Source organism: Ostrea edulis, chromosome 3 (genome assembly GCF_947568905.1).
Source record: "Ostrea edulis chromosome 3, xbOstEdul1.1, whole genome shotgun sequence".
Lineage (NCBI taxonomy): Eukaryota > Metazoa > Mollusca > Bivalvia > Ostreida > Ostreidae > Ostrea > Ostrea edulis.
In genome coordinates, this window is record NC_079166.1 from 39677260 (window position 1) to 39698086 (window position 20827).

A 20827-nucleotide genomic window follows, 5' to 3' on the forward strand; every position below is an offset into this window, starting at 1 on the left:
ACCTTAAGTAGCTGCATAATCTAATGGTTTTCTCTACAACAACATATAAGCTCAATTTCAGAATTAAAGTATTTTACCCTGAATTGAATACTTCTACATGTATATAGTAAATATAGTAAATACCCAACTACTTAACGTTTTATATTCAACTTGAAAGCTACTTTGTATTTTACACTATTACGGTTAAGTACCTGGCAAAAGTCAAGAATAATGTTTGGAATTTCAAAGCACATTCTGATATGAAATTGATTCCTCGCCATCTAAATAAACATGCTAGATAATTATTTTAAACCCAGTAACCTGATTCTAGTTGCTGACTTAAAGTGGTTATAGCCTATACTCTTTGTAGTAGCTGGTTACTAATAGTTAACTTTTCAAGCTCCAAACAACTCGCTGCTATTAGTAATTTTTTCCACTATTTTGCAACTAGCAGTTACTAGTAGAGTTCTAACTTTTCTGGTATTTTCATGGCAGGTGTCGTAGTGTAAAGGAACGGATGTTAACCCTTGAACTTGTTCTAATGACTCAGTCATGCAACAATATCAACACATCTCATGAAAAGTAATGGTTCCCCAACCTCACAGAAGAAAGTATTACATGTACATTGTCAAATTAACTTTGGAGCAGAATGCAAAATATCATGATTTATTACGACAATATTGCATTCTTAGAGGAAATGGCAATCCAATATTGAGATAAGCAATCAATTTACTACGCTTATTTAGTAGAACCTACAACCTTCTCTTGGAACTGTTGACAATGCATGCTCTTTGGAAATTACCAGGTAATATAAGATTTCCGAGCACAGGTGAATTACATTGTATTCGAGATTTCATATCAATGTCTGCAGGAATATATGGGAAGCTAGGTTACAGAGTTATTAAATTTTCCATCGCCGTCTGAAGTGTTTATCTTTCTTCATCTACTGGCCACTTACAATATGAAGGATTAGGATCATTTTGAATCTGTTGAGATTCCCATGGGTTATCATAACTTTTGCTTGAGAACAATTTTGATTTTTAATGGCTATCTGTTTTTGCATTCTAATGAGGCATATTTCTTTTTTCCCCTTCAGAACTCTGAATTGTTAATTGAATAAAGAAGAAATGGCTATGGCCCACAGTGTCATATTTCGATTCATCGCGTACATTGTCAATGCGTTTTGTCATTGTAACATAATTTTCAAATTTATTACCAATATACATGTATACATGTATTTTTTGCAAAATTTTTGATGTAAACGTTCAAGGTTGAACGTGTTTTCCCAAATTCCGTTGGCAGGAAGGATATTGTTATTGAATATGGTGCAATTCTTTTACACTATAAACATACGCTTTTTTAAATTAAAAAAGTTAAAGAAAAGTTAAAGAAGTTCGAGGAGTATAAAGATGTAAACAGATAGAGAGAAAATAAACGATAGAGAGAGATACATTGCATTTAGCAAGAAGCATAGGCAAATATCGTTTGAGTTCAATTCGAACCCAAGCAATATTTCCAAACGGCGAGAAATATTAATCTGTGCTACTTGTCTGTAATTAATTCCGACGAGTTTTCGGTCATCTACACATACGTACATTCATCGTATCTATGCAATCATGAACCTCGTAATAACATAAGATTTCTTTCAAATGTGTGATCCAAAATAATACGATTTACATTTTGAATGATTTAATCATATCAGAATAGTTTCCAGCCATTGAAAGACGATCGCCAATCTGGAGCACTGAAGATATTACCACTGTAGGTTGCAGTTGGATGCGTGCGGACAAAAACCACATCTCCTTGGTTCACCTCCACCACCACGATCCCTGTAGTAGTTCTCACATTTGTCGAGCCCTGTGCTGTTGTAAGCATTGCACTTACAGCATTAGAATTGACGACAACTTATGAATAGATATAGCCATCAATGTCACAATAAAGGTTCCAAGTAAAAACATAGACGCCATGATGTGGAGCAGTGAACGTTCCAGTAAGGGGGGTTGTAATGATTGCCGATGTTTGTCACAATTCTGTCAAATTCAATGGTGTGGTCTTTTGATATATACGTTTCAATCATAGATACGTATGCTGAAAATGCAACCTCACCAGGGAAATGAGTCTGTGTAGTTGGAAGTCCTAAAAAGAATTATACACAAAGTATTCACATATGTAAATCGATCCAGACTAATGGTTCGAGCATTATTTACATAGCAAAGAATTGTTGAGCTCTATATCTCTCTTGTTAGTCAACGACTGACATTAAAATTCTTGCTGACCATTATAAATACCTTACTTAAACATTGCAAACATTAAAAATGGAAAATGAAATTTTACATTTTCAGCTCAAATCGTGCCCATGCCCATGCCCATTTGAATAAAAGAAATTACTTTGATATAATGTATACAGTGTTTTATTTTGAATGAAAGGTGAAGATAACGAACAGTGATCAATCTCATAACTCCCATAAGCAATACAAAATAGAGAGTTGGGCAAACACGGGCCCCTGGATATACCAGAGGTGGGATCATGTGCATAGGAGGAGTAAACATCCCCTTCCCACCGGTCACACCCGCCGTGAGCCCTATATCCTGATCACGTAAACGGAGTTATCTGTAGTCAAAATCAGTGTGACAAGAACGGCCTAACAATCGGTATGAAACATGTCAGACAGCATTTGACCCAATGATAGGTTGTATTGACGAACTAGATCGTTATAACGACCATGGGATTTGCGAAATGCTCACTTCAATCGAGACTGTTGAAACCCCTTTACCATCAACTTGTTTGTCAGTACCTTGCCTCGATTTAAAAACTGACTATACGCAGAACAAGCTCTTGTGTATCGAATCAGTTGAGAGATATAAACACCATATACAAGTTCTAATGGAATATTGCTTCATAAATATGGGAAGTTGACGACGGAGAAGCTGAAATCATCCCGTTTGTCATACAGTTGAGTTGTCAGTTTGCCGTTAATGTCTACTGTTTATTGTTTGGAAAAGTTCAACACCAAGGAGTACGTTCTGTACTTTGATTTTACTTTAGCAAGGCGATACTACTACCAAAACGTGCTTAAGAAGCTACCAACATTGTATGGAATAAGGAAGAGTTTGGTGAACTTCCTTTATCAACGCATTTGACAACTATAATCGATTTTCCTGTCTGTCTTTCTGATTAAATATTTGTAATATCAGCTAAAACTTTCTCATTACTCCAGGAAGGTCCCCCAAACAACCAACCATCAATTCATAGCATTCAAAAGGTGCCAATGCTAATGAGAATCTCACCGCGTCTTTCTGCTAACAGGTTTAGTACATCATCCATATGTGAATATCCCTGAACTGGTGCCTTCTGTTTGATTTTTGTGAAATTATCGCCATTTGATGGAGAACTTTCAAAACTATTTGATGGAGTGTCCTTTTCATTAGCAATGTTGGTTTGTTTCGTCTGTTTTTGTACTTTTCCGTCAAGAAATGTCTCCCAATTTGAAGTTTTCATTTCAAATACTAGCCTATTCTCTTACATAGCTGCTAGTCTGGTTTCTTGTTCCTGGTTTTTACCTTCTAATTCTGAGACTCTGGCTTTATGGAGATACATTTGTCTATTGGAGTCAGTTAGAGCTTCCTCAAGGCTCACTACTCTTCTTTCCAGATTCTGTTTTTCTTTTTCGATCTTTATCTTTAACGCATCCTGTCCACTGTTTCCGAAACCGTTGTTAGCGAAAATCTGGTCTTCAAGTCTTAATTGAAGACTATCGAATAGATTCTCAAGATTCTAAAGCCTTTCGTCACACGTTTTGGCTAATGTTATTTCATGAAAAGTAAAAACCAGAAAAACACGGACCACGAGTAGAATCATCCTACAACAGACAGACAGTATTCATTGACACATATATACAGTACTAGTGCATTGGAATAACAATATGGTCATAACAGTTAATCTCAACGTTACGTGTTACAGTGCAAGTCATCAATAGTATTCAAGCTAAAATGAGGAGTTACATATACATTTATCTGATCCAAACATTGCAGTATGACGTCAAGAGAAAAGATTCTGGCCTCAAGACCATAAACTGAGAATATTCTTAAGTCTGAATTTCAATTAAATAATTTTCATAAACAAATGAGATTTTCAGTATATATTTGCATTTGAATTTTTGATAAACCTGCACTTTTTTTAAACATTTGTGCTAGATAAATCTTAAGATATAACTAATCAAAATTTTGACTTCAGTCTATTCTCAGTTTATGGTCTTAGGGCCTGCTGTAGTTTTATGACGTATAAGCCATGTACAGTATACTAGTAGTCTGGTTTGCGGTGATATATTTGTAATAGCAATTTACTGATGTACGTCTTTTCTTTCCAAAAATATATTTATGATAGTGAGTTAAAATGTATGGAAGTATCGGGGAAGGGATAGTGACAGGGGAAGGGGGGTCATAGACCTACGGATGTGTCTTCACAGAAATGTCATACTAGGCCTATCACTTATCAATACATGAGATCTAAAATTCGTCAGTATGACAATTCACTCTGCCCGATCGATACATGTATATAAGAATCTAATGATATTGAAATCGCGTTTAGAAAATCTAATATTGTGTTACTAACGAACGTTTGTCATTAATCAACGCCACAATATATAACCACACATTTGTATAAACATCTTTAACATCAAGCGTATGATTTTTGATTCTGTATGTGGCGGGTGTGACCGGTTGACAGATGATGCATACTCCTCCTGGACACCAGATCCCACCTCTGTTGTGTCCAGGGATCCGTGTTAGCCCAACTCTCAATTCTGTATTCCTTATGGGAGCTGTGAAATTGATCACTGTTCGTTGTCATCACTTTTCATGAAATATTCGGGAAGTAAATATATTTCTTTCCGTTTTCAAATAAAATAAAAATTGCATTATATTGTTTCGAATTCGTTGATTCAGCTTTGTCATGGTTCTACCTGAATGATTTTGTACTGTCAGCAGTTTGCTATTCTTCATTGAGTGGTTTGTTACATTGTAATTCTATCGGATACTACTTTATTATTCGCAGTTATTTGTCCATCAGGGCATTTAAATTCGTGTTCGAATCTTGAATAGCATTCGACAATTTAGCTACAACCAGTAAGTTTCCTTCAAAACCGTATTCATTTTTGTGAATGGGTTTTCTTTTCAGATACATTTTTCAAGTTAGTGTTCGGAAATCCTGGTTTCCCTTCGGACGACATGCATTGCCAATTGAAGCTTTCATTCCGGGTTGCCTGTCTATGGATTGAAAGAATCACGTGCTATTTCATACATATGTGAATGAAATTAGCTAACATTGTCGCCACCTAAATATATCTTTGTGGTGTTTTTTTTTATTTTGATGATAGAACAGGACATATTTTATGTTCGGCTGAGCAAAGCGAAAGAGAAGATAAAACTTGAGACTTTAGAGGGTCTCGATTTTATTGCCGTTCTATGTCAACTTGCCTGCAAACATATCTATCACCACACACAATATAAACCCTGTAAGAAGCAATCGTGTGCGACATTTTTACATGCATCTACAAAACAGAATATGGAAACACAGCGTAAAAAAGGAGATCGTGTAGGATAATGGGAATCGTGCAAAATTTGTTGTCGATTTCTATTATTTTGAAGAATCGTCTTTCAAGTTCCATAAAATGTACAAATTTGTAGGGCATTAAACGTTTAATCTACAGTGTATATAGTGCTTTTGCTATTCGTGTTGCGAAGATGAAAAATTGTGCTAAAATGACTTCAGGAATCTGGAGAATATTACTTTATTGACGACTAATATCAAGATAGCAGTGTTGTGTTCAACACAAATATCCACTTCGGCGATTTAATCAAGAGACACCCCAGTGGGGAAAAAGCCCCCTGGTAACAAAATGGAAAAAATAAAGTTCAGTCTTACCTAAAACAAAAACCACGGTACGTTTCATCTATTTTTGAATTTTGCTTCTGAAAGGCATATATTCATAACTGAGTACACCATGTACAAAAATCTGATAGTTTTAATTGTTTTCCAATTTCAATTTACGAAAACCCTGTTCACATTTCATTTTACCCGCATCAACATGGATACTTAAATGTATCAGATTTTATGCTGTATGTATGTACATGAAATATATGAAAGGTGAAGATAACGAACAGTAATCTTCACTATTACATGGATACCCACTTCAGTCCCTGCCCGGGGTTGAACTCATGACCTGCGGAACCAAATCTCCAAGCAGCGCTCGACCATCTAGAAAAGTCTAAAAACTTGTTTTCGATGACGATGGAATCCTCGCCATGCTGGCACACGCTACACGGTCATGGAAATGGGATACAGTTATTTGAAGTAAATTCAAGAGGATATATATATATATATATATATATATATATATATATATATATATAAAGCACAGAAATAGCAATGAACTCTTTTAAAAATGAACATAACTGTCCTACATGCATGTAAGTTAAGAAATAAGTAACACAAAGCACAGAAAATTTCACTTTATTTGGATACCCACTTCCGCCCCTACCCGGGGTTGAACTCACGACCTGCGGAACCAAATCTCCTAACAGCATGTAACCAGTGCGCTAGACCAAGACTTGCCTATTCTAACCCGGATCCCCACGGGACAATTTACAATGAATTTTCATAAACAGCGACATATGACATATGTTGACCATGTGACATTGCATTATGCCATTTTCTTTCTTCTACTAGAAATACACTTTTAAAAAACAAATTTGAAAATGATGGTTTATCAAAATTAATATCAGTATGGCCATAATTTTTTCTTTAGATATTTCGTATTTTGCCAGAGTATCGGTAATAACGAAATAAAGACTAATATAATATAAACGAACTGGTCCAACTCTCAGTTCTTGACGGACTAAAGTATCAGTTTGATTCTTCAAGTACCAAGCAATGCATCTCCCGGGATATGAGAGTACCAGTGGCGTAGCTAGGTTTGAAATACTTGTAGAACATTTTTCGTAATATGTAATAAAAATTTAACGAAAATATTTGTAAGCACGTGCATACAGTGCTACAGTGTAACTACGTCACTGGACACTTGACTTTCGAAGATGCGGGCAAAGTATATACGTAAATATTTAAAACAGACCCATATTCATCCTAAAGTTACAGGTATTCGAGTACTCCACACAAAATTATATCGCTTTGGTACAACTGAATATTTACTTTTGATATAAGCCAAAAGAAATGTAGTAAGCAAAATAAAATGTACCGATCATCCCTTTGAATAGGACAGTGTAAATAGAAGTCTAGATCTGTGTGTGTGTGTGTGTGGGGGGGGGGGGTTATATTATACATTATATCACATTGTTATTTTTGTATACCAATTGGTATGACCTTCCAAATTAGACATGATCGAAAAATCGCCAGGAGTTCTTTTGTTTGAGAATGAAATTTTATCGCTCCAGTTTTTAATAACAGTGATAATTTACACCAACATTTTTATTGCGCCAATATATATTGACAAATTTATATCATTTACGTGTTATGTAAATACTGTACGCTGTGCCTTAAGTAAACCGCTAACATCACCATGTAGGGATGGGTTGCTGGTTGGATTAGTAACTAAAGCATTTGATATATATCATGATAGGGTACGAGACTCTGTATTAAATATGTGATGTTGAGGACGATTGCTTCTACTAAACAAGATTTTAGAATATGGAGAGCACTTCATTTTATGTGTACTGATAGCCACTGAATCCATTACATTTCCTAAAACAAATCAAATATGTTTGAAACCATTATAAAGAATCTGAACAAACAATTACCTTTTTCGTCGATGCAACATATGGAAAGTTATACAATTGTAAGATACAAGTCATATGAAATGCGTGGGACACGATGTAACAGCTACACACCAGATGTAACTGTGAACCCCTCCTCTCGCCACAATATTTAGATTATATTAACGTATAACTCGGCACCTCTCTGAACTCAAAAAAGCCAATTACAATCGGTTACATGTATGTAGAAATGCATGATGTATATGCATGATGTATACTTTGAGGACGTGTTTACATGTGTAAGGTATGACATATGTTGACAACCTACATATACATTGCCACCATCATCATTACTACCAACACTAATAACACCACAACCACTATCACAACCACTAACACTAATAACACCACAACCAATATCACCATTACCAACACTAATAACACCACAACCACTATCACCACTAATAACACCACAACCACTATCACCACTACCAACACTAATAACACCACAGCCACTATCACCACCACTAACACTAATAACACCACAACCACTATCACCACTACCAACACTAATAACACCACAACCACTATCACCATCACTAACACTAATAACACCACAACCACCATCACCACTACCAACACTAATAACACCACAACCACTATCACCACCACTACTAACACTAATAACACCACAACCACTATCACCACTACCAACACTAATAACACCACAACCACTATCACCACTACCAACACTAATAACACCACAGCCACTATCACCACCACTAACACTAATAACACCACAACCACTATCACCACTACCAACACTAATAACACCGCAACCACTATCACCACCACTAACACTAATAACACCACAACCACTATCACCACTACCAACACTAATAACACCACAACCACTATCACCACCACTAACATTAATAACACCACAACCACCATCACCACTACCAACACTAATAACACCACAGCCACTATCACCACCACTAACACTAATAACACCACAACCACTATCACCACTACCAACACTAATAACACCACAACCACTATCATCACTACGAACACTAATAACACCACAACCACTATCACCACTACCAACACTAATAACACCACAACCACTATCACCACCACTAACACTAATAACACCACAACCACTATCATATCTACCAACACTAATAACACCACAACCACTATCACCACCACTAACACTAATAACACCACAACCACTATCACAACCACTAACACTAATAACACCACAACCACTATCACCATCACTAACACTAATAACACCGCAACCACTATCACCCCTACCAACACTAATAGCATCACAACTACCATCGCCACTACGAACACTAATAACACCACAACCACTATCACCGCTAACACTACCATCACCACCACTATTACCATTACAACGAATACAACCACCACTGCAAATCTGGTTAAGATAAGATCCTTTGATACGCTCAGGTAGATCGCTAAAATAGAGTATGAAGTAACCCAAAAGAGGTCACGTCCGCATGACCTTTCGTTGAGTCAATCAAATTCACGCTGTCAGATTCTACCAGCGATGTTTTCCCGTGCAAAAACCCATAAATATATACGTTAGAAATCACTGCACGTATGATTGGAGGCTGCACATCATTCGAAACATGAAATGTAAATAATATCTGCTGAATAGCCGTCAGTATTTGTATGTCGCAATCTGATTGGCCGATAAATTTCATGAATATTCCAAACGAAAGGTCATACGGACGTGACCCTCTACTGGGTTTTTTGAGATCTTAGGGCGACTTCAGTTTATACCCGAATTAGTTGGGTAAATATTCCGATTTCTTTTTTACTTTCATGTATTACACTCCAACCAATCACATCCATTGTTTGAAAATTGACACATGCGCAGTATCCTTGCAAGATCGATATGTTGCTACCGCACTAACCCTGAAAGGTAGGGTTACTTGGGTAGAGTTCAAAGGTCACAATACGTCATAGAAGAGTTTAAACTATCTTCGTTCGATTGCGACTCGGGTAACCCAAGTTCGTACTCGGATATGAACCGAAGTCGCCCTTGGTGTAGCGATCTACGTGAGCGGATCAAAGTATCTGATTTTAATCAGATTACTTTACCACTACCAACATAACCACCAACACTACCAACACCACCACTATCACCACTACTAGAACCACTATCACCACTACCAACACCACTACCAACATAACCACTAACACCTCCACTACCAACACCACTGTAATACTAAATCCACCAAAACTACTACCAGCACCAACACCAAATCAAACTCCTCATCACTTTAATTGCTGCTTACTTATTATTTATTATATCATATCTTCACTCCAATGTAAAATTTGAGAAAATGAATTACTAGAATGGAATACTTCTTTCCCCTAGGAGCACGGTCATAGATTTACGATTGTACAATATACATGTATGAACATACATGTGTATATGTACCCTTTCTGTTAAGAGCCCCAGTTCACGTGCATGCACTTCTGTAATCGTAAGCAACCCACTGCCTGTTGGAAATAAATTTGGTGGAACTCCATCCAAAAAAAAAAAAATAATAATAATAAAAAAAAGAAGCCACGAAATAGATGATATTGTCAAATGATTAATTTCTTAAAATTTCTGTCGAAGCTTCAAATGACACAGAACGACAATGCACTGTAGCGGCTGCTGAATGTTTACCGCATATTTCAGCAAATATTTTCTAATCAACGGAAAACTGGGCTGCATAGTTACATGTATAATACCATGTCTATCAATGTAAAATTTATAACAGACACATGGGTTAGGGGTTTAGTTCTCACGACGCGGGGCTATATGGCTTACGCATTTTCAGAATGACACATTTGAAAAATTCATTTATCACATGGAGATTTTAAAAATGTTAGTACTAATGGTCTATTGGGTAACTTTAAGGACTTCTGCCAAAAATTATCAATTTCATTATCCCTGGGGCAGGGGTTAAGATCCCAATGTAGGGCAACGTGGACCATGCATTTAAAAATTCCTTAAAAATCTTCGTCGTACATGTACCACCGTACGAGTATCTAGTGCAAAAAGAAGTATTCATCACATGCATTAAATATATTTAACCCCGGCCCCAATCATACAAAGCTCAGTTTAGCCTTTTAAGACAAAGTTCATCGAGTTAAGACCAAATTCCAACGCACTTTGAACATATTTTTATTTTTCAAAGTAAGTATTTTCCTTCTATTTTGAATTGATCGATACATTGTAACAACCCGATTTGAAAATATTAACCAAATTCCAACACAAGATGTGTTAAACATAGAGTCACCCCAGCACTTTGGACAACAGACGTGAAGAGTGCATCAAAACTAGACAAAATCTGAAAAAAGATATGTCTAATATTGTGACAAAAGTGGATTTACTCCACAAAGTTTGAAAAGAAATTTTGATTTCCAGTTCACATTCTAAAATAGTTTCATTTTGCATATGGAAATATCAATCAAAGTGTTTTAGTAATGGATATTACTGCGCCCCCTTAAATCCGCCACTGATAAAAGTGCCACACCTCATTGAACTAAAATAAGATCGGGTTCGAGATTCTAATTTGATGTCAAAGGTCAAGCCAAACAGGTATGCCGAAAAAAGTTTAAAGAAGTTGTAAATAGTATTACATTCAGAACTTCCTGGTTGAGGGATCTCACTATACGAAGAGAATAGGAAGTAAATTTAACCAAAATGGCACCCACCTGAAAATCTCTGACAATTTTGAAGAACCTTGGAAGGGCGCGGCATCTGAGAATCGGAAGAACTAGAAGTAAACATGACATTACCCATGTTATCTTCAGGGACAGTGTGGGGAGTTTTGGTAAGACATTGAGCAATGGTATATTCGCTTTTAAATGTATAGAATTTTGTCTTATTTTGATAATGGTTGCTACCAATTCTCATCAGTTCATGATAAAAAAAATAAAGAAAAGAAATAAGCTTGTTGATGCAGGGGCCAAACCTGTATATGGTTATACAGCACAGGTATCTGAATATTTATCAATGGAGAGATGCAAAAAAGAAAAAAAAAGAAAAGGAATTCTTTATCTATATATATCAATACAGTAGATTCTATTCATATATATAGATAGAGTATTTGCTTTCTTTTCGTATCTATTTATTGATCAGATACCTGTAGGAACCGCACCCCCCCCCTTCCTTCCCCATTTTTGGATACTATTAGTATATTTGGCCACCCTCCCCCCTTTCACTCTTGAAATTGCATTGCTTCTTATGGGCATGTTGAGACACTTTTTAATTATCTTGTCTAGGGACTGTTAATTAATAACCTAAATGTACAGTATTTGACAAGTACCAATTTGAATGGTAGTGAAGAACTCCTATATAACAATGACTGTGATATAATGCCACTCAGGTACTGAACAATTTGGAATGAAGCACTACAGATTAAAAATGGAATGCTGAAATACAGTGGATCATCAGCACTGAAAAATTAATTAGAATGGAACAATTCCCACAGAGAATGGAAGGATTTTAGAATGTTATTGTCTTTGAAATTGAGTAGAGAATGGAATAGACTTGGCTTAGATGTGAACAAAATGCTTCGATGTCAATTTCTGTTGTTCTGACTCATTCAACACCAATATCAGAAAGAATCAAAATTCATATTTCTTGATTTTTTCCTTCAGTTCCTAATTCGAGATTGGGCCCCAACTTTCATTGTATTTCTTTTAAGATAAGAAATTTTGTTTATACATAAAAACAATTGCTGAAATGAATTGAGGAAGATTTTCATAAATTCATAATAATATAACCTTCCCTTTTTTTTTTTATTATTTCCTTCTCTTAATGTTTGTAAAAGCCTGATAATATCACTAGGATGTCTTTAAGAAATGATGAATTCATCTCAAGTTTGTAAGAATAACATTATGAAGTATTAATAATATAAATTTTGGATTATTGTTCTCATGTAGACAGTTTTGGAAGAAGTGAGAATTGTTTTTATTAAGTACTTGTTTTAACAGACGTATTAATTCGGTTTAAAGAATTAATATCTGAGTTAACAAATTCAAAGATCTATAACTTCAAACTGTTTAATCTATAATAATTTCTGCAATTCATTTTAATTAATTATATGCTAATTTGATACCACATATTTTATAAACTGTTAACCTGAATTTGACAATATTACAACCATTTCTAAAATTGTTTTAGAATTCGGTTTGTTAAAATTTAAATTTTGAATTTCTTTAACAAATTCAACAAATTCTTAATAACAGAAATCAGTTCCAATAAATTTGAAGTAACATGAGTAAAAAATTGAATTTGTTACAATGAACTTTGGAATTCGTTATTTCAAAAATATTTTGATACATGTAGGTCCTAAATGGATTTCAGTATCCAACTGAGTTAAATAATTTTTCTAAAACTCCTCCTTTTACTGAAAAACAACATTTAATATTCAGATGAGAAAGATAATTTTGCAACAGATAATGCTAATATCCTCTCCAAAACAAAGGTCAAGTATTAATAATAGTTTTGATTCTTGAAACCTTAAAATTACAAAACAATAAAGTCCACATGGAGCCAAACTAAGGTGAGGAATCATAGCAATCCTAAATTCAGTTTATGCGAAATTTTTCTGGACCACACAGGACGTTCGGTCCTGTGTAATCAATGAACACACAGGACCGAACCAAATTTTGTCAGTCCGAAAAACCTAATGTAAAAACGTGAAACACGTGAAAATGCCATGGTCGGCCATTTTTCCAATCTGTACGTATTGAATCTTCTCGCAGGTCGTTTCAACGCATAGTCCCAATTCTTCTCTTGAGTAGGCCTAACAGCTTTTCTTTTTACCGGGGATCACTCCCGCATAATACTTTAGGTGGTCCTTCGGATGAGACCTCAAAAACCGAGGTCCCGTGTCATGATAAAGATCCCTCCCTGCTCAAAGGCCGTAAGCGCCGATCATAGGTTTAAATTTTGCAGCCCTTCACCAGGATTGGTGACGTCTCCATATGAGTGAAATATGCTCAAGAGGGACATTAAACAATATTCAATCAATCAACTGTGTCAAAATAGCAAAGCTTAAAACAGGATGCTTAGACATCAGACATTCCGGTCCGGTGTAAAAAATGACGCATCAGACCTGAAGCACTGCATATCGGTCAGGTCTGACGGTCCGATGTCTTTCGCATAGACTGTAATTTACAGCTCCAAGGTGATCAGTGATTCCACATACTGTAAATGTTGAGAACGTAACTGATTGACGTTTTATAAGTAACCCTCATGTTGTTAGAAAAAAATGAAAGTAGCCTGTGTCTCTTTCTGTAGATTATTACTCTGCTGTCTATCATACCTACAACTGAAGCTGCTCTAGGAGACAATTGTACTATGGTGGGTGACTGTGGATACAACGGGGCAACATGTGACAGCGGACAATGTGGATGTGACACAACGGGGGGATATCGAGTGGAGGGAAACCAATGTTTGCCTAGTAATGTCATATTAACTATAGTTAGATTTATGGACTACTATTTTAAATTTTTATAAAGATATTATTGACACAAATTTTAATGTTCCTTCTTACAGTATTCTTTCTTTAATGGCAAAAAGGGAAAATTGAAATTCTGAAAAAAGGAAATTAGAATATGTCACTATTGTAAAACTTTCCATCATGGAGTATGTGTATGTACTCCTGTTCAGTATCATTTAATATGACTGGGGATTTATCATTCACGTAATAGCGAGCGCAGCGAGCCAGCGCGGAGCGCTGGCTCGTACTGCGAGCTCTAATGACTAGAGCGCGGGAAATAATCCGAGCTAAATCTCAACCTCTAACAAGAATTTTTTTTTTACGCCAATCCCAGAAGTCCCTCGTACAAAATGGCGGATGGTTCGATTCGTAAAATAATAATAATAAAAAATCTTTGAAGTATTACAAACCTTTCTTATTTGAAAGGAAAGGATGACAATCATATTCTTCCCCCTTTCTTTTTCTTTTTAAAATATTGTCTAAAGAAATGTAAACAGTCACGTCACAACTACCAGGCTACGTCACAACACGCTCGTTGCATTTCCCGCTAAACTGTTTCGTTCCTACATTGTCGAGAAGAGCAAGACAGAAATCCTACGTATTGACAGTGAACCAGATCAGTTTTCCTTGTTTTCAACATAGATTTTTTGAAAATGTATTCAGATATGCTGCGCTCGCCCCAACGGTCACACCGTAATCATATTATTTTGATTGTGTGCTTTATTATAGATGTACTTACTGTGAATCTCGCTGGACCCTCAAGCATTGTGTTTGGACAAGATGCAGTATTCACAGCCAGTGTCACATCAGATCCAGAGGCGACCAACATCATCTGGCAGAAAGTGTCTGGTGGTGCTACAACAAACATTACTATTGATGGTACAAATGTTGTACAGACGGGTACTCTGCCAGCAGGATCAATAACTCTTACAATCAAAAGTGTAACATTAGCTGACGAGGCCTCCTATCAAGTGATGGTGTTGAATTCAGTGGACCATAAAACAAGCAACCAAGTGGTACTGGGTGTTACAGGAGGTAGGGGTGATTTATTTTTAGCTTATTATACCCCCCGCAACAAGTTGTGGGGGGGTATACTGGAATCGGGTTGTCTGTCTGTCCATCCGTCCGTCCGTCTGTAGACGCAATGGTTTCCGGGCTCTAAAGCATTATCCTTTTCACCTACCGTCACCCTATCATATATATGGACTACCCATGGGATGAAGATGTTCCCTATCGATTTTGGGGTCAAAAGGTCAAAGGTCAAGCACACTGGACATCGAAGTAGCAATATGGTTTCCGGGCTCTAAAGCATTATCATTTCCACCTACCGTCACCATATCATATATATGGACTACCCATGGCATGAAGATGTTCCCTATCGATTTTGGGGTCAAAAGGTCAAAGGTCAAGCGCACTGGACATCGAAGTAGCAATATGGTTCGGTTTGTCATGCCATTTGTTTTTTACACTCAGAAAAGAGGTAGTTTATACCTATTACCAACACCCTTTGGGAGATTGGGGTAAGCGGGGGGTATTCTTAGTGAGCATTGCTCACAGTACCTCTTGTTTGAACTGAATGCCAATGATAAACTTTCTGGATAAAGTTCTTGCTGCGTTTGTTTTTGTCTGCCTTCCTTTACAGAACCATTGGGTAAACATTGGACATGGGAATAAGATCTCGACTAATAAAGGATAGTTCGTCCCATTTGATGGGAATGATGAAGAAAATATAATATAAAAAAAGGACGTATTGGAGACATATTTACTTTCATTAAGAAAAAATTCCATTGTTTTAGTAGTGAATGCGATTTTGTGTGGATTAATTTTCTATCATGATATCTTTTAAAAATCACATATTATGTGTACCAAATTTAGTATAAACAATGTCGTGTATCTACGATCTTACAGAACTAGCTTAAATATTGTATGGTACACACACCATCTATATACCATTTGTAAGTTAATGCAGTGTGTTGTCGTTAACACCTGTAATTGGCTGTAAACAAAGAAAGCATAACTCTGTGTAAATTTGGGTCACCACTCATCAAATTGTTTTACTCAAGACATTAGAATGTTTCAAGCATTTATATATTGTAGTCTGTTTACCAAAAAGTATTAATTCATAAAGAAGTCTGATGTACTGGTAGAAACAAGGTTCAGGCCTTTGCCCTACTTAATGTTCATAGGGCAAATCAGGCCAAAAATTTCCTCAGGCTGCTACAAAATAATTATATACAAACAATATCTAAATCCCCCTTCCAGTTGTATGAAAGAACATCAGCCAAATGACTGTACTGTACAGTTGACAGTGAATTGCAAATATTGTGAAAAACTAATTCATGGTGTGGTATACATCTCGGGTGTCAGGCCTGGATTTTTCGAAACAATCCAAAGTTGAAACTTGGACTTAAATCTGAGATTTTACTCAAATTTTGACTGCTCAAATTAAAGATAACTCAAACTTAAGTTTGAGACTTTTATGAAAAATCTAAGCCTGATCATTTGAAGAAGGATGTGGAGGATGTAGTGCAGGTAGATCTACAGATGTCTTAATGTCTCGGCGGCATATCAGCTAATCTGAATGAGCGATTAGCCAAAATCTGTAGATCTACCTGCATTTGGCTGTATTAATATCAATATTTATTGTCTGAAATGAACTTTACTGTTTTGATAAATTAATAGTAGAGTCATTATCAAAATCCGCCAAAATTTGTGTCCCAAGCACAAAAATCAATTTTGAAAAGCGAAAGTTCCTAAACCTTCATATGAAATTAGTAATGTATTATGAGTTTTAAGTCTGCAAGTAAAAAAAATATGTTGCAGCCAATTACTTAGGCTGACAACTACACTTAGAACTTGCAAATACATTGATATTTTGATGTCCCAAGCCATGGACGGACAAATTGGAGTGTTATAGTGTATTTTATGCTGCAGATTTCAATTTTTTTTAAATATATCATCATTTATTATATGTATGTGTGAATTCCTAAAATCATGTGAGTGTTAATAATTTGACACGTGTTGTTCTGAAATTATCTGTAAAGTGTTGTCCCCCAGATTTGTGTCTTACCTGTTACAGAAACAGAAATGCAAGGAATAGAAATATGATACATGATCCAAATGGTATTTCAAAACTTTCCCTGCCCTAAGTGGTGTTTTCACTGTACCATGCTACATATAAAATGTGGTTCTGAATGTAAATAAAGGAGAAAAAGTCCCAAGTAGAGAGTACATTGTAGGAGTAGAAAATGTACGAGTTTTTCCTGTTACATTGAAAATAATGCAAAATATGTCCACAAAAAACATTTGATTTGCACTGCAAAGTAGCTTGTTAAGTTTATTTCAAAATTTCAGAATTATAATTTAGTATAGAGATTTAATTAGGGAAAATAAATTAGTTTCACATGAGAATTGTCTCTCCTGTTACTTTCTCTCCTGTTACATCACCTTTTGTAACAGGAGGGACAAGATTTTGTAACAGGAAGGATAAAATATTAAATTTTCGTCTATCTGAAAGGAGTAAATATTTTCAGTTATTGAATGCAGACTTATTAGAATCTCCATCAAAAGACAATTGTGATTTGGAACTTTTACCATTTTCTGACTTATAAATCATTCGAGAATAAAGCATTGCTGAATATGTAACAGGAAGGACGGGAGTTTGTAACAGGAGGGATGCACATTAAAATTGTTTCTGCATCTTAAAGTAAATATTGGTTTGAATGATTAAATGCATGCCTATTCAAATCCTCACTAAAAGACATGTATGATTTAGAGTTAAAAAAAAAAGAATTGGTCAGAACATCATTTAAAAATTTAAAAATAGGAAGGACAGATTCCGGCAACAGGACAGACATACTTTCTATTTTAGTTTAAGGACAAAATCCTATTTGAACTAATGAAATGTATGCTCATTTGATATTTACTCATTAAGTAACAAAAAACATACAATCCTGATTTTTTTTCCATAGAAAATATAATTATTGGTTAAATTTGTAATGGATGGACAGGGTTGTGTAACAGGACAGAGAACATAAAACTTTAACTCTCACAGTATACATTATTTGAATAGAATGAAATGATTAATTTCTGGTTTTCCTTCAAAATGCATCTAGTATGATATTAAACCTCTTGAATATTTGGCAACACGCTAACATGCAATACCAAAATGTGGCAGCATGAACAGGACAATTGTCACAGAACATATGTATCTAAACATTTGCAGTTTGTTGCAAAAGAGAGAATTTAGACAATCATGGAAACAAAAGTTCTTGCATCACTAAGTTGATACACAGTCATTCTTAATTCCACTATTTTAAAATTATCCAAATTTTGCAATCCTAATGTGAGATCAGATGATATGCATCACTTTATTTTGACAAGAAACTTAATTACTACAGAAAGTGACATGTTATAGCTATAATTACGGAGTTTGATCAGTTAAAAAAAAGACATTCTTACGTACCTTATAATAAACAATGAGACTTGGAGTGGTATTGAAGAAATAAAAGTTTATAACCATAGTTTATCCGTCATCAATATAGGAAGGACCTAGAGAATACTTGATTACTTTGTATTGCTTTTCTCTCTTCAGTTTTGCTAAAACAATAATCAACATTCCTAATCAAATTAGATTGAAATTAAATGTTACAGTCCACAATGTAAATGTATTAAATTTGAACAACTGAGAGTGCCATCATATTTGTCATGTTTTAATATACATGTATGGACAGGAGAATTATCCCTGTTGTTGTGAAATGGTCATAATTTACTGAACCTTGTTTATCCCATTGTCATCTTTTAGTGCTATTAACTGTTTATGTCTCTCCTGTAACATTTATTTAAGTAGATCAAGTGATGGTTTGATGGGTTTTTTAGCTCACCTGAGCTGAAAGCTCAAGTGAGCTTTTCTGATCACCCGTATTCCGGCGTCCGTCCGTCTGTAAACTTTTCACATTTTCAACTTCTTCTCAACAACCACTGGGCCAATTTCAACCAAAGTTGGCACAAAACATCCTAAGGTAAAGGGAATTCTAAATTGTTAAAATAAAGGGCCAGGCCACCTTCCAAGGGGAGATAATCAAGAAAAGGTAAAAATAGGGTAGGGTCATTAAAAAATCTTTTTCTCAAGAACCACTAGGCCAGAAAAGATGAAATTTATATGAAAGCTTCCTTATATAATGCAGATTCTAAATTGTTAAAATCATGGCCCCCGGGGGACAGATGGGGCCACAATAGGGGATCAAAGTTTTACATACAAATATATAGGGAAAATCTTTAAAAATCTTCTTCTCAAGAACCACTGAGCCAGAAAAGCTGAGATTTATATGAAAGCTTCCTTATATAATGCAAATTCTAAATTGTCAAAATCATGGCCCCTGGTGGTCGGATGGGGCCACAATAGGGGATCAAAGTTTTACATACAAATATATAGGAAAAATCTTTAAAAATCTTTTTCCCAAGAACCACTGAGGCAGAAAAGCTGAGATTTATATGAAAGCTTCCTGATATAATGCAGATTCTAAATTGTTAAAATCATGGCCCCCAGGGGTCGGATGGGGCCACAATAGGGGGTCAAAGTTTTACATACAAATATATAGGGAAAATCTTTAAAAATCTTCTTCTCAAGAACCACTGAGCCAGAAAAGCTGAGATTTATATGAAAGCTTTCTTATATAATGCAGATTCTAAATTGTTAAAATCATGGCCCCCGGGGGTCGGATGGGGCCACAATAGGGGATCAAAGTTTTACATACAAATATATAGGAAAAATCTTTAAAAATCTTCTTCTCAAGAACCACTGAGCCGGAAAAGCTGAGATTTATATGAAAGCTTTCTGATATAGTACAGATTCTAAATTGTTAAAATCATGGCCCCCGGGGGTCGGATGGGGCCACAATAGGGGATCAAAGTTTTACATACACATATATCGGGAAAATCTTTAAAAATCTTCTTCCCAAGAACCACTGAGCCAGAAAAGCTGAGATTTATATGAAAGCTTCCTTATATAATGCAGATTCTAAATTGTTAAAATCATGGCCCCCGGGGGTCGGATGGGGCCACAATAGGGGATCAAAGTTTTACATACAAATATATAGGGAAAATCTTTAAAAATCTTCTTCTCAAGAACCACTGAGCCAGAAAAGCTGAGATTTATATGAAAGCTTTCTTATATAATGCAGATTCTAAATTGTTAAAATCATGGCCCCCGGGGGTCGGATGGGGCCACAATAGGGGATCAAAGTTTTACATACAAATATATAGGAAAAATCTTTAAAAATCTTCTTCTCAAGAACCACTGAGCCGGAAAAGCTGAGATTTATATGAAAGTTTTCTGATATAGTACAGATTCTAAATTGTTAAAATCATGGCCCCCGGGGGTCGGATGGGGCCACAATAGGGGATCAAAGTTTTACATACACATATATCGGGAAAATCTTTAAAAATCTTCTTCCCAAGAACCACTGAGCCAGAAAAGCTGAGATTTATATGAAAGCTTCCTTATATAATGCAGATTCTAAATTGTTAAAATC

The 20827-nt window shown here is 35.6% G+C and overlaps 2 protein-coding genes across 3 annotated transcripts in view; one reads left to right on the plus strand and one right to left on the minus strand.

The window, feature by feature from the left end:
* The window catches only part of LOC125673160 (titin-like), a 268458-nt gene that overhangs the window by 138475 nt on the left and 109156 nt on the right, over positions 1 to 20827 (plus strand). The window contains exons 1-3 of one of the 2 annotated variants that reach the window (XM_056160693.1): positions 11350 to 11615; positions 14093 to 14255; positions 15024 to 15329. In XM_056160693.1, the coding sequence (XP_056016668.1) occupies positions 11571 to 11615; positions 14093 to 14255; positions 15024 to 15329 (514 nt within the window). In that variant the 5' untranslated portion in view covers positions 11350 to 11570. Of the gene's footprint in view, positions 1 to 11349; positions 11616 to 14092; positions 14256 to 15023; positions 15330 to 20827 lie in introns of those variants that run through there. The other variant, XM_056160692.1, reaches the window with a different exon arrangement.
* LOC125673175 (uncharacterized) overlaps positions 1 to 20827 on the minus strand; it is a 333899-nt gene that overhangs the window by 13214 nt on the left and 299858 nt on the right. The window contains exon 2 of the mRNA XM_056160703.1: positions 1792 to 2115. Within this exon, the coding sequence (XP_056016678.1) occupies positions 1910 to 2115 (206 nt within the window). The 3' untranslated portion in view covers positions 1792 to 1909. The remainder of the gene's footprint in view (positions 1 to 1791; positions 2116 to 20827) is intronic.